Below are 14,916 nucleotides of genomic sequence, written 5' to 3'. Positions count from 1 at the left end.
AGAACACTGTTTCCCTGTGGATTCGACCTTACTTTCCTATCTGCTTTAGTTAGAAGACTTAGGAATTACTTTTGATTAGGTGATACGACTTAAGCATGTCACTGACCTAAATGAATTTGAGGTTGATCATGAAGATGACACGTTTGTGGTCAATTTAGAGAACAACACACGTGGCTGTTACAGGTGGACTCTTATGGGTATATCTTGTTGGCATGCACTAGCATGCATCCAACTTAGAAGGTTGAACTATGAAGACTACATCCACCCTGCATACCATGTACAAACATATGCCAAAACCCATGCCCCTGCCTTTCGAGCCATGTCAGGACAGTCCCAATGGGAAGTGACACCTTACCCAAAACCATTGCCCCCTCCACATGGAGTTATGCCTGGTAGGCCTAGCAAGAAGAAGAGAGTAAAGGAACCTGGGGAAGATCAAGAAAGGGAAAATGTGAAAAGGACAAAGAAGCAGAATAAGTGTGGCAGATGTGGTGGTCTTGGTCATTACAAGACCAAATGCTTCAACCCAATAATGCAAAAAGTGCCTAAGAGAAAGGGAAAAAATGCTGATGTTTTTCCTGAGGTCTCAGATTCTCAGGCTGCACCAACTGAGGCTACAACCTCTCTTGATCCACATGTTGTTGCTGCTGTCACAGTTCCTCAAGCCAGAGCTCCAAATGTTTCTGCAGAGAAAGGGGAAGAGTATTGCTACTACTGCTCCTACAACAAAGGAGAAGGGTCATGTTCCTGCTTCCACTACTCAGAGAAAGGGGAAGACTGTTGCTATTGCTGCTCCTACAAGAAAGGAGAAGGGTCATGTTCCTGCTGCTGCACCAAGACAAAAAAAGACAGTTGCAACCAAGATTGGATGCAGGAAGAAGAAAGGACTGGTCAAGCAATCTCAACCTGGTCAAGCATCACAGACTTCAGCCTCTGCAACTAGACAACCACCACTAACACAGTCCCAAGAACAACCTACTTAGAGTAGTTATCCATGAATTGTATTATCATTGCTCTGTATTTTGCTAGATGAACTAATTTAAGTTTGGCTTCATTTGTGAACTATGTACTTTTGTGAACTAAGTCCTTGTCTGTAAGGCATTGCATATATTTAGCACCATTAAAGTAGTGCTTATTTTGTTGTTATAAAGTTGTGTTTTGCTTATAGCATCATATCATATTTAACATACCAATTAAAACACATAGTTTACTGAGATAAAATGCAACTTTCATTTCATTTTTTGATAATTCTGAGTAAGTACATTCCAAAGTATATATAATAACTTAACAAAATACCTAACTAACTTACTCAAATACTAACCAATTCTAGCCAAAGAGTTTCACATATATGAAACTCACAACAACGGATACAATAACACACACACAAATTATATACCCATACTTAACCCCATCTCCCTTTTTCAATCCAGCTACAGTGTTCCTTCTCTAAAGTTTGTTGTTCAACTTCTCAACTTCTTTAGCTAGTTTTTCCTTCTCATGCTCAATACATGCCAGCCTTGTTCTCATAATGCTAAGATCAGTACCAAGCTCGTGCTTCTCTGCTACCAGGAAATTAGTTACATCTCTCTGCCAATCAACAATACCTTCATCAACCCACTCAAATTTATCGTAACCCCTTTGCCCAGTTTCACGGTTGTAAAACTTGCATGCAATGAATTTCCTACCAAGATTGTCGTGGGTCCAAGATGTCCTCTTTGCAACAGGAAAACCACAATCACATCTGATATCCTTCAATGGAGCCATGAATGCTGCATAATTGAGATAAATAAGAGCAATTAGCGCAAATTAAAAAAGGGGCAAAAAACCCTAATTTTTCACATACCTACAAATATGATGAACTGGGAAACAATTAAACAACTCTGTTAGTGTATCCTTGGTCGAATTTATTTGTCGAATACTATTTATGCAATTAATTCAAAAAACCATGCCCTTTCAAGATCTTCAGTTCAATTAGAAAGGAGAGAGAACAAAATGGGGAGAGAAAAAAGGAGAGAGAAGAAGAAGGGAAATTAAAACGAGGGAGTTAGAGGGAAATTAGGGGGGAATTAAAGGAAATTGGGTGGGATTAGTAAAAAAGAGGTCACGTGACCTGCACATGTAGAGTCAACGCCGGAAAAGACCCAATCAATGCCAGATTGTCACCCTTGGTTGTCTTCAACAAAAATATTTTACAATCTGGTTTCTCCGTGCCAAAATTTTTTTATAAGATTTTTCCTAACAAAAAAGTTAGTATAAATGGTTTTTTCTGACAAAATTTCCAAAAAATAAAGGGGCAGAGGAAGTAGTTTTTTTCTCTCATGTCAATGGTACAATCTATGAGCATATAGTTGTATTGCACACTTAAAGCTTTTTTCTTTTAGGCCTAAAATGGCCTATTTATATGCACCAAATGATGCTATTTAAGCAAAGTCAATTCAATCACACAGTGACAATAAATATTGTATCCCATAAGTATATACTTCGTATACTTTAACTCTTTCAAATCAAATCCTCTACCATTCCAAACTGACTTCCTTCTTTCTTTCTTTTTTTTTTTCTTTCTTTCTTTTTTTTTTCTTCTTCTTATTTTTTACTTTTTCTTTTTAAGGAATTATACTAGTGTTTTCATTTTCTTTACAACAATATCATTAACAAATGACAATAGTAATTACTTGCCTAATTGTAATTTGGGGAAGATTATATCAATTCTCAACTTTCCCAACATACAACAAACAAGAAAGATCCAATAAGCTTTTCTTAATTGGTTTTCCCGGCTTCGAAGTCAATGGTGTTATACAAATGGTGGTCATCACATGTGTTATGCTATGGTGGTCATCAATGGTGTTATGCTATGGTTCGTGAGGTTTCCCTTTCTTGTTTGTATGTTTGGTTTGGTGTGTTTGGTTATAATTTTCTTAGTTTTTTTTAGCCTTCATAGGTTGTAATTTGTTATTCGTTTAATGAACTTCTTGTAAAAAAAAAAAAAAAAAAAAGTACAACAAACAATTGAAAAAAAGAAACAACAACTTTTCTGTGTGGCTGGCCATACCGTGTAGCAGAGATTACTTGTAATGGTTACTTATTCAGGGGTTACTTATTTGTAGGGGTTACTTACTTAATCGGTTAGCTCATTTTCTGTGTGAGAGTAACCCCTGACCGACCGAGTAACCCTTAAATAAGTAACCCCTGAATAAGTAACCCTTATAATTTACCTCTGATCAAACGAGAAACCCCTAAATAAGTAACCCCTGACCAAACGAATAACTCCTAACGAGTAACCCCCTACAAGTAACTCATGCCACACAGTGTGGCCAACCACATATAAAAAATTGTGAAAAAAAAAACACTAAGAGCAACTCCAATGGTTGTAGCTAGAGCCTTGCTTGCAATATTAAATAATTGCTAGCTACTAGCTTAACCATTGGAGCTAGAAAATGCAATTAGTTTGGCCAAACAAATTAGTTTTGTCAAACTAATTTGCTTGGAAAAAAACTTGCTAAAATAAAACAAATTAGAGTAAATAAAATGAAATTTATCAATGTAAATTAAGGAGGTGTGGTCTATTTAAATAGTAAGCTATTAGCTAACCATTGGAGTTAAAATGACAATTAGCTTAAAAGCATATGTAGCAAGCTAAATTTAATACAAAATGACACCCGCGCTTTTTCGAACCTAAACTTTCGCCACTTTCTGCACTCAGTCTCAGAGTATACCCCTCTTCTCCATTTTCGTCTTCTTCCATTTTCTCTCTCCTCCATTGCCGTTCACCATTTGTGCTTCAATCTACAAATTCGCGCTTAATTCAAACTAATTCTATACCTCCACAACCTTGATGATGTTGCTTGTCAGAAGACTAGGGTTTCTGATTGTTTGAATAATCTTCATCAACTAATTTGGCAAACAATTCGTTAGGGTTTGTAATTTCAATGGGGAAAAGGCGTAATACTGTTGTTGTTTTATCATCAGACGACGACGACGACGATGAATTCACCACTGGTAGAAATTGCTCTACCTCAAATTCTAAGTCGAATCGTAGAAATTCAAAGTCAGTTTCGAATTCGAAATCGAGGAGAACTTCTTCTGCTAAAACGACGACGGCGAAGAAGGCGCGACTTTCTCATTCTCTCTCATCATCCGTTGAATTGCTCTCAAATTTCGATGAGGTGAAATTCTATTTGATTAATTTGGCCGTGTTTGTTTTCTCATTAATTGGGAGTCAATGTTACTTGATTTTTTTGAAATGCAGTTCAAATTTCTTTCTGGAGATTTGGCCGAGGATTTTGCTGGATGTAAGGTATCTACTGGTATGCTATGTACATCTATTTGTTCCTTTTTAAAATGAAAAAATTTGATAGAAGCTGTAATTTGGTCTATTGTTTATATTGTGATCGAGGTGGAATAACATAAGGTGATTACGGAATTGGTTAAATATGATGATATTGGTCTGTTTTCTTATTTGTTTAGAGATTTTGTGTTTGTTTGGAAATTGTATCAGATTCTAGGAGGCTCGACGAATTAGAGTCTTGGGTTGATAAGTATAGACCGCGTTCTTTGGAAGAGCTAGCTGTTCATAAAAAGAAGGTAAACCAAGTATCTAAAGTAATGATTTGATATGATATTATTGTTTGTTGTGTATACATTGATGCCAATCCATTATGCCCACAATTTGTTAATTTGTAGGTGGAAGAAGTCAGAATGTGGTTTGAGGAAAAACTGACAATTCCAAAGGTAATTTAGTGCTGTTCTATTACATGCTTAGAGTTTGGATCTTTCGTAAAGTACCTGGTGTTATCGCAGCTAAGTTGTTGAATAAATTGACTTTAATCATTTAGATTCTCCATTCTGCTTTCTACTAGTGATTACTTCCTTTGCTTAATAGTCTCTTCAAGCCTTGAGTGTTGAGTTCCCAATTGCTGTCCTATAGCTTTCTTGCTATATTTATTAAGGCAAAAATATTTGTCCACTAACCTGGATGATATTACGTGGTGATAAGATAGTTTTTGACTTTGAGTTTTTAAATTGTTAGGTTTAAATCATTTTATCTAATGTTTCCTGCCATTGTTGTTTGTGCTTAGTGTACTGAGTTAATATTTATTTTATGGCTGATCTGCATTGCAGCAAGGATCCCAAAACTATGTTCTCCTCATCACAGGCCAAGCTGGGACTGGAAAATCTGTATGTTGCTCTACCTCCTGTCTTGATCTCTTCTTCTTTAGTTTTTACTGTTGTGCATGAAGTCCCAAACAGCTATACAGGCGTGAAAGGCTAAGAGTAGTACTATGACATTACATTATTCTTATGTATGAAATGATATCACTCATATTAATCATGACAGTGCTTCGATAGTCTGAGTTTGACTTCCATATCTTGCCTTTGCCCATCTGACCAATACTCTTTGTAGCACGATTCCTTCATTTGCATGACCATCAGTGGCGTTTTTTTTTTTTTACTCCAATTTTAACTGATATGCATAATCAGTGACATTCACATCCATTTGTTGCTGGTAAGAATAGGATATAAGTTTCAATCTTAATCTCTTAGGTCCTATTCAGTTCAGCTGGTTCTTACCGTATTTACTAAATGAAACTAAATTATTAATTCACCATGTTCTTTACTGCACTGAGGTTACTGGTTTTTGCTGACTATAACTGATTTTTTCTATTAGTATTGTTTTTGTTGATTAAATTTATTAAATCTAATTTTTTTCAAGGTGGACTGAATTGGGACTTAGTGATTACAAATTTGTAATTTGCAACTGATAATGCCTAATGGAATATTTGTCCACAAATTGTGGGTCTTTAGTGGTTTGTGCTATTAAAGTTGGGTTTTGGCATATGAAATACTTGTTAAAGGAGGTTACTTACTTACTTTGACAACTTTGTAACAAGGAAAGAACTTATCGTATTCAAGTGTCGTTTAAAATGCATGTTATCGTTGAGGGCACACTTGGATTAGGCGTAATATATTGAGGGGGTAATGAAGCAAAGTAAAGATAATGGTGATGAGTTCAGGTTGTGCTTAAAAGGGTTATGTAGTAATAATTTGAAAAGGGGAAAGTAAGGGGAGCAATTACCATCATTTTGGAGTTAAAACATCACCTTAGTGTGGTGGTGGGATAACCCTATATAAGAGGGTAATAACTCTCATCCCCCCCCCCCCCTTTTCTCTCTCTCCCCTACAATCACTACCTCATTCATTGTACAATCATGCCCTGGGTATAATTGAGACTGAATGCCCTCAGTTCTCTTGTAACAATTTTCTATAGACCTTGTGTGGTTTTGGTACATGTTATTCTTGTCAATTATCAATGTAGCTGAGCGCCTGCACATTACATATTCATGTTTGCTTTTGAGCAAAATTGTGCTCAATTTACATCCACTATTTGTCAGTAGTGACTCCTTGTAAATTTTCATATATATATATATATATATATATATATATATATATATATATATATATATATATATATATATATATATATATATCCTGTGAATGGTCTTGTTCATTTTTTTTCCTAGATGTATGTGAGTGCTATAATACCTTTGCAATTTATTTACATTTGTGGACCTCCTCCATCTGTTTGTGGTGTTGGATGTCTAATTTTCCTTAATCGTGTGCTGATTAGTAATTTTGTGAGTAGGCAACTGTCCATGTTGTTGCATCTCAATTTGGAGCTGAAGTTTGTGAATGGAATACACCTACTCCTACAATTTGGCAGGAACATGTTCATAACTCGAATGCAGGTAACCTTTTTCATTATGTCCATAGTTTCTATATTATATTCAACAATTTTTTGATGATGTAGCGTGAGAGTTACTGTTTTGTATGCTTCAGCATGTATGCTGGAATCTCTGTAAGAACAAGTTGACTTAAATGTAAGGTTTAACAGAGTAAATTGTGATAATTGATTAATGTGGAGGGAAACATGGTAGCTGAGTATCTTGGCTGAAATGTGCTCTTTTATTTACTGGATGCTGAGGAAAACATTACTTGTTTAAAGCAGATGCTTTTTAATTGCCTGCTATTGGTTCTTAAGTTTTGAAAGGTGGACTTGGGTATTCAAGTACTTGTGTTGTATGGAGTGTTTGACATGCTACTGCTGCATTTGTGATTCTATTGTTAAGCATCTAACACGTTACTTATCTACTTCTAGGGGTACGTTACACATCTAAGTTGGATGAGTTTGAAATTTTTTTGGAGCGAGCTAGGAAGTATGGGATGCTTTCATCATCCCTTAATAGGTCAAGGCAGCCCATGGTACTCTTGATAGAAGATCTTCCCGTAGCAAATGGAAGAGTTGCTCAAGAAAGACTTCTCGGTTGCCTGCAACTTCTTGTTAAATCAGTACAAGTACCGACATTGATTTTGATTACTGATTATAGTGTAGCTGACTCTGGTGATGCTGGCATGCGCTTTTGGGAAGAACTTTCTTCATCTTTAGAGGGTGCTGGCGCCTGCAAGGTTTCCGTTTCTGAACTGTATCTCTCTATTTTCTTGGAGGATAGGGTTAGGGGGGTGGGGTAATAACTCAGGCAATGTTTGAATTTTATATGTTATTTCTGCTAAAATTTTCAGATGGCTTTCAATCCAATAACAGTAAATTCAATTAAGAAGGTGCTTTCCAGAATTTGTAGACAAGAAAATTGCAACATAAGCCGTGAGCAGTTAGATTTGATAGCCAATGCAAGTGGAGGTGATATCAGACATGCTATCACGACTTTGCAGTATGCTGGTCTGAGACAAGAGAAAAAGATTCTTGTAGCTTCTGAGAAATGCACCTCTGATTTAGAAGTTATGGCTCATGATCATGGTCAAAAGGATGTTGAATCATCTCTGGTATATGGCAGGGATCAAACACTATCTTTATTTCACGGCCTTGGGAAGTTTTTACACAACAAAAGAGACGCTGAATGTACCATGTCACATTGTAAGCATCAATTACAGCTGAAGTTGTGTTTGTTTGCCTGTTGCTGCTTAAAATATGATGTGCAACTAAGTGCAGATAGTAGCAACCACACAAATTGATAATTGAAATTTGCTACTGCCCAAGACCTCTCCTTAAGTGTTTTTATCATGGTTTTTTTTTTTTTTTTTCTTTCTACCTTTGGTTGGAGTTGGGTTGCTGGGGGACGGTTGTGCTGTGCAAAGGATGTTTAAGAGCTTACTGGGGCACATCTTGAGAGATCTTCGTAACTATTTTCTATGGACTTCAACCCTTCGAGTTCAAGATGATAATCTGCCTACAGCCTGTTAGTGTGTGTAATTATTCTTTTTTCATCTAATCAAATCATAATGCCACTAACTGCTGTAAATTACAGCTCTTTCTTTTTCTTTTTTATTCCTTTGGAGATTTTGTCTTATTAATTACAATGGACAAAATAAAAATGGCGCTAACTGCTTGTGTCTATTTTTCATTGTGAGTTTGCAATTGTGCATATTGGATGGGGTTTAATTACAAACAAACATTTGGTTATTACAAAAGTTAACTTGGTCTTCTTTACCGAAGGTTGGAGCTTCTTTACAGGCCTGTTTTAATGCTTTCTGAAGGATATTTTTAGTATAATTGCTCTATAAACATCTCTTTATATTCAAATTTTAGTTTTCCTGCGTTCAAACTCCACCCCCCCTCCCCCCCCACAAAAAAAAAGCCCTCGAAACAACTACAAAACGAAGGGTTGAAGGAGGAAGAAATGTTTGTTGTTGTTGGTTTTGTTTTTTTAAAACACTCTTATAAGAAAGCAATCCTGATCCATGTTTGCAATAATTGTTAATTTGTAGGTGAAGATGGATTTCATCTGAAAGAAGAATTTACAAGATTACCTTTGAAGATGGATGCCCCAGAAAAGGTTCTTTGTCAAGCATATGGGCAAGCAAGGCCAGTAGCTGAATTTCTGCATGAAAATGGTGCGTTTTTTGAATAATAAACCAGTGCTTCGTAATTTGTGGTTATTCTAGGACTTGTGAAATATTTTATTTCCGTGCTTATGGAGATTTATCCATCACCAAACACCTTTTTCTTTCTTCCCATGCTTTTGCAATAGTTTGAGATTAGTTGCTACATGAATTTGTTGGTACGTTTTTGTTTTGCTAATGGGTTCTTCTAATGTTAATGGACCCTTTTTTTTTTTTTTTTTTTCTTTTTCTTTTTTCTTTTTTCCAGCTTATTATTGGCTAAATTTTGGTTGTTTGAAATTAATATCTTGTATTGCGGAAGTGATGTTTTAAATATAGGAGTATAAGCTGCTTACACAGAATTTGAATTATGGAGTAAAACTGAAGCCCTGGAAAAAATAAAATGTAAGTTGAAATACTAAATGTGTGTGAGAATCATTTTCCTAGCTTCAGCTCAGGATGTGGAGTAGCATCCCAGGAAGCTCAGGAGTCCCACACACTCACTCCTAAATAACTTACATGATTAAGTGCTACTGAAACAGGTGATTTCTGCTTCCAGGAGATATTTCTGTAAATGCATTAGGTCTACTGAAGTTTGTATTGAGAATCATAATTGTGAATTATGCTATGTGTCTGCATAGAATAGATGCTCAAATGTCAATGTCTTGAAAACTTTGAGCAGTCAAGGTTAGTTATTAGCTAATCCTTAATGGATGGCACCCAAATTCTTTTCTAACAGTAAGTTTTTTTTTCTTGCACCTTTTCTCGCAGTTTTAGATTTTCTCAGTCAGGAAGCAATTGAAGATGCATGGACTGTGGCATCATATTTGAGTGATGCTGACTGCCTTCTTTCCTCAGTTCATCGAACTTTGGCTAGAAATTATGAAGCAGAGAATGTTATTCAATCAGCTGCTGCCTCAGTAGCTGTGCGTGGGATGCTCTTTGGAAATGCTCATCCTTCCCCTTCCAGGTGTGACAATCATGTTATGTATTGCTTATTACATTTTCGTGCAGGCTGCCATTAATACATCTACTGAGCTATGTGCCAATTACCTTTGTGTTTGATAGGTGGCACTCTATACGTCGCCCTAATCTTTGGCAGGCAGAGAAATCAACAAGGCGCAATATGGTGAGTTCTATTCATCATGGTATTGTTTTGGTATATTTGGAAGTTCGCCCACCCCCACCTCTTTTTTTTTTTTTTTAAGCTTTTTGGTCTGTAACATATACTCCTTACTTGGTATGATTAGTAGCCATGAAACCAAAAGCTATTGATTCATTTTTCTTCATATAAGCTGTGGATTATGATGGAATTATAACTCAATCTGTTGGAATCTGGTGGTCAACAATAATCGTATTACTTTTTCTATGGCTTTTTAGCACCTCATTATCTTGCCATCTTGTAGTAGAAGAGTGAGGCTTTTATGTAAGAAAATGGCAGAATTCTTTCTTATAATGGTACTTAATAAATTTCTTGGACGTCCTTCACTTTCATGATATATTGATATAATGATATTAGAATTTAGAATCTGTAGGGCCATAGCGGCTTCTTTTTGGAGCCTTATCTGTTTTCTTATGTCCTAAATAGAGCTTATTGCTGTAACTGTATTAATCAATTCTCAATTTTGTCATGGCAGCATGAGATGGAGAGGCAAAGGCTTGACCATTGTTATAGTATAGGCTTGTCCAATGTTTCTGTTATCTGCACTGATTATAGGCCGGCACTTAAATGGCTTGGTTATAGAGCATCTTTGCCTTTAAACTGTGCTAATGCTAACAAAAGCTTAGTACAAGATTATTCACTTGAAGTTGATGAACTTGATCAGACGAATCCCCGAAATCAAGCTAGTGACTTAACTGATGATGACATTGAAGAATGGTAATTATTATTTCATGGTTGCACAGTTGCACCTGAGGAAGTCAGAATTTTACTGCCATTATTTGCTGTTTCTTTCGTCAGCTCATATTGCAATCAATTTTGAATGATCATATCCGGAGGAAGAGTCTCATTGCAAAGCTTCAAGTGAAGCATTGCTCTCTATGAGGGAAATTCCGGAAGCATTGCAACTTATGTTTTGGTCTCGAGGAAGCAGGTCATTAGTAAGTCCCCCTCGTATGGATTTTGGGGGGATCTGGTCGAATATCGGTCAGCGCCCTAGAGGGACTGAGAAATTTATGGAGTATTGTATTATAAGCTGTATATAAAGTGAGTATTATCTTGATCTGATCGGAGTCACGTTTTGACGACTCTTGTATACATCTGTGATCCATAACTTATGCAGATGATGAGCTTGCATGAAAAATGATGTGATGCTAATTAGAATCGGCTGCGATTGATATGTTTGATGAAGCCATGTTTTGGAAATAATGCAGCATGTAATTATAATGCTATTTTGCTGCAAAGTGAACTATAAGTCCCCTCATAGTCAGAAAAACTATGTCAACATCTTGGTCCTGTGTTAAAGATGCATTCGTAAATCACCTACAGGTAAAAGGGAAGAAGTGAGACTAATTTTTTCTCGGTTACTTAAATTACGTTTCCATCTGTTTGCTAAGCGCATCAATGGTGCAATGGCTTGGTTGATGCTTTGAGTTGAAGGTTCACCCAACTCCGCTTAACCCTAAACAACTTGTGAACCATCACAAAATCGGACATTGTTTAACACTATTTGGAGTATGCTTCCTTATTTATGGCCTGGCTCGCTTAGAAATTTGACTAGTAATTCTTGGTGACCACTTTCAAACATGTGGTGCGCGTGCCATCTTGTGTATTAATGTTTGCCCGCTCATGTATACTACAAACCCATTATTTCTTGAACTCTTTTAAAAATGATTTCTAGTTTTCCAACCCCATAGCAATAACACCATACAAGTATACAACCATACTGTTGGGTTTCAACCAATTGGTTGTTGGTGTAGTGGTAATTGGGACTGTATTTGGTAGGAAGGACCGTGTGTTCAATCTCCCACAACATCAATTGAGAGGGGAGTAAGAGACTGAAACCTAACCACCCAAATTTGAGCCTCAAATCCGAATTAGCCCAAAGGGTGAACCGGGTGAAACACCAAAAAAAAAAATACTTTTGGGTTTCAATCTCGTGTTACTTCGTATTGTAATTGTAGAAGTACTCGGTTGAGTGTATTGATATGTTTAAGGTGAAAAAAACACACATTAAGTATTAACTAATCAACTAATTACAACTAATACTAGTATAAGAAATAATTTGGGTATAGGTTTTGGCCTAACATTGTAGCTTTTAATTTTTCCTTTTTAACAGCTTTTAACCCTATTTTACCCTCATTTTATAAAAAAAATTATTTTAAAATACCCTTTCTCTTTTTGCTTGATCGCTCGCTTGGTGCCAAAAGGCTGATGAACAGAACAAATAGTGTGGTTTCCATTGTCAATTTCACAGGTTCGTTCTTTACCCAAAAAAACTTCTTAATTTCCCTCAAATTTGCATTTACATAACATAATCTATACATCTTCTGTTAATTACTACGCCAAAAATAAAAAATAAAAAAATAAACATTTTCGAAGAATCTCAATCCTACATTTTGTTTGAGTTAAATTCACCGTGATCACTTTATGGCCAGAATTTCCTATTCATTGCAAAAATCAAAATTTCTGATTTTATCAGATAAGAATTTCTGTTTGAATTGTGTTTGGGTTTTTTTTTTTTTTTTTTTTTTTTTTCTTTTTCTGTTGTGAATGTGTTTTATAATTGTGTACGTAATTCCTGCTGTACGAGTTTTTTTTTGTAAAAATTTCACCTGATTATCAGCTTTTTAGATGGAAAATGCAAGATGCACAAAAAGAAAACATTTGCTTTTTCACGGTGTTTAAAATAATCTACCCTAGGTTTATTAAAATACGTAGTATTACAGTAGTTATAATACTACACGTCTATGCCCTCTAGTCTTTAATAATTGCAACGTTTGTTTTTTCACGGTCTTTAGGATGTTCTGTCCCAATGAACATGGTTTATTTTTGACGCATGGATGAGACACTAGGAATATCATGGTTTATGTTGCACTTTTGATACAACAATAGGTGTAGCCATGTAGTATTGTACACTGACTGATTGAGCATGTCAAGTGTTGCTAACATTTCTTGTGATGGTGCCTGTGTCGGGTCTTAACTCGGTAGTCACCCTTCGACACCCAATTCGAAATTCTATATGTCTAGCCCGGCCACACGATCAGGGAGGCTGTCATCTGCGCAGCATGAACAGCCGGGAAGAGCAAAGTGGACAATGTCCCTTACTAAGGTGCTAGTTGATTTGATGGTTGATCAGAATAATCAGAGGAACAATCAGAAGATTTCGGTGGGCAATAAGTGGAAGTATATGTGTGATGAGTTTTACAGGAGAACTGGCTTGAGATGGGATAGAGAGCAGCTGAAGTATCGGTGTTCCGTCTTGAAGAAGATGTATGCTACTGTGAAGTCACTTCTTGATCAAGAGGGCTTCTGTTGGGATGAAAATACTGGTGCTATTACGGCTAAAGATGAAGCATGGGATCAGTACATTAAGGTATAACTTCATACTTCAAGTTTACTGGCCAAGAAATATCTTCAAATGTTGGCTTAGAGAGTTAGATGTATTGATATATTAGCTGGATTAAATCATGCATTATAAGTTGACTCCGATCCCTACCTTCCTGGCCTCCTTACCACTTGAAGGTTCTCGTTGGCAGTAGAGTAGTGCAGAAGTGCGTAGAGGTACATCCTTCAATCTCGGAAGGATTTACAGTCTTGTCAGAATTTCTCACATTGTTTATGTAATGTAAAGATGGACAAAACGAGTATTCATTAGCCTCTGTTGGTATAACTGAATCCCGACTTTGGTTAAACTATTGGGTTGGTGTTTTGTCTCCCTCTCCTTCCCCTTCTGTTAGTATCCCTAGACGCGTGCTTTTCTGTTGATCTACTATTGTCTATATGTTAGTCTGAATTAGGAATTGATGTTGTTCATATTTCCTTATATCAGTTCTACTAGGGTCTTGTGACTTGTTTACAAATTAAAAAGAAGTTTATGTTTTTCAAATTCTAACATTGTATGAGTAAAGTGCAATGCAAGTTATCATTTTGTGAATGATGGAATCCTGTTAATGTGCAGGAACATCCTGATGCTGATACTTTGAGAGCTACTGGCTGTCCAATCTATAAGCAATTATACATATTATTTTCCGAATCTATCAAAAATGAAAAGAGTAATGGATTAGCTGAAAAAGGAGGTCTAGATCCTGTGAGCAACGTCACAGAGGACTGCTCAGCAGAATCAGAGGAAGTGGCTTGTGTGGCGAATGAGAAAGAGAAGTCTCTATGTGTTGAAACCCCTAACCCAATCAACCGCAAGAGAGGACGGAAGGGGCTTGAGGATGTTATGGCTGATGCTATATTCGAGATGGCAGCTGCAGCAAGAATGAGGGCAGAAGCAATTCAGCAATGCAGTCAGAGATATACCATATCCAAGTGCGTAAATGCTTTGGATGAGTTGGGTGAAATTGATGAACAAGTCTACTTCGGTGCTCTTGATCTTTTTAATAATCCAGGAGCAAGGGAGATGTTTTTGTCACTGAAAGCTGATAAGCGACTGATGTGGTTACAGGGTAAGTGCAAAGTACCCTCTAGTTCTTAGGGATAAGCTAGCTAGCAGCCTTGCTGATATACATACAGTCAAGTACTTAGCCATGGCTTACACCGAACTATGGTTAGTATATAGCCGAGATTTACACAAAACTACAGCACATAGGAATAATTCAACCAATGGCTAGCAGTCTAGCACTTAGCACTTGCATGCTTCGAGGTTCATATTTGACATGAACATGAATAGATTTTTTTTTTTTTTTTTTCCTTTTGAAGAACTAGAGTCAGCCCGATACCATTGATAGGGTCTATATAGTGAATAAAGTTCACGCGATGAGATAAATGAGGTGGATGAACGAGAAAGTGGTATTCGTAGAAACTATAGATAAACATTTTCTCCTCACATGTAGGAGACTAGCACCATGATGGCATTG

The 14,916-nt window shown here is 36.5% G+C and overlaps 2 protein-coding genes across 2 annotated transcripts; both read left to right on the top strand.

Annotated features, from left to right (window-relative positions):
- Positions 1-3,621: 3,621 nt before the first annotated feature.
- Positions 3,622-11,254, top strand: LOC110694735 (cell cycle checkpoint protein RAD17-like). Its single transcript, XM_021871909.1, has 12 exons — positions 3,622-4,163; positions 4,247-4,304; positions 4,496-4,581; positions 4,681-4,728; positions 5,119-5,175; positions 6,641-6,743; positions 7,154-7,461; positions 7,576-7,927; positions 8,779-8,904; positions 9,664-9,862; positions 9,961-10,021; positions 10,530-11,254. The coding sequence occupies exons 1-12, from the start codon at positions 3,927-3,929 to the stop codon at positions 10,773-10,775; spliced, it is 1,881 nt and encodes a 626-aa protein (XP_021727601.1). The 5' UTR covers positions 3,622-3,926; the 3' UTR covers positions 10,776-11,254.
- A 780-nt stretch (positions 11,255-12,034) lies between these two features.
- LOC110694737 (uncharacterized protein At2g29880-like) lies at positions 12,035-14,898 on the top strand. The gene is made up of 3 exons (XM_021871911.1): positions 12,035-12,308; positions 13,043-13,427; positions 14,013-14,898. The coding sequence occupies exons 2-3, from the start codon at positions 13,074-13,076 to the stop codon at positions 14,532-14,534; spliced, it is 876 nt and encodes a 291-aa protein (XP_021727603.1). The 5' UTR covers positions 12,035-12,308; positions 13,043-13,073; the 3' UTR covers positions 14,535-14,898.
- The last annotated feature ends 18 nt before the right edge of the window (positions 14,899-14,916 follow it).

This window comes from Chenopodium quinoa, unplaced genomic scaffold (assembly GCF_001683475.1).
Source record: "Chenopodium quinoa cultivar QQ74 unplaced genomic scaffold, ASM168347v1, whole genome shotgun sequence".
Classification (NCBI taxonomy): domain Eukaryota; kingdom Viridiplantae; phylum Streptophyta; class Magnoliopsida; order Caryophyllales; family Amaranthaceae; genus Chenopodium; species Chenopodium quinoa.
The sequence above is the reverse complement of the archived record's forward strand: the minus strand, read 5'-3'. Positions and strand labels throughout refer to the sequence as shown.

Coding starts and splice junctions, on each gene's coding strand:
- LOC110694735 (XM_021871909.1), top strand. CDS start 3,927: ATGGGGAAAAGGCGTAATACTGTTGTTGTTTTATCATCAGACGACGAC. Junction 4,164..4,246: donor TGCTCTCAAATTTCGATGAG/GTGAAATTCTAT, acceptor TTTGAAATGCAG/TTCAAATTTCTTTCTGGAGA. Junction 4,582..4,680: donor TAGCTGTTCATAAAAAGAAG/GTAAACCAAGTA, acceptor GTTAATTTGTAG/GTGGAAGAAGTCAGAATGTG.
- LOC110694737 (XM_021871911.1), top strand. CDS start 13,074: ATGTCTAGCCCGGCCACACGATCAGGGAGGCTGTCATCTGCGCAGCAT. Junction 13,428..14,012: donor CATGGGATCAGTACATTAAG/GTATAACTTCAT, acceptor GTTAATGTGCAG/GAACATCCTGATGCTGATAC.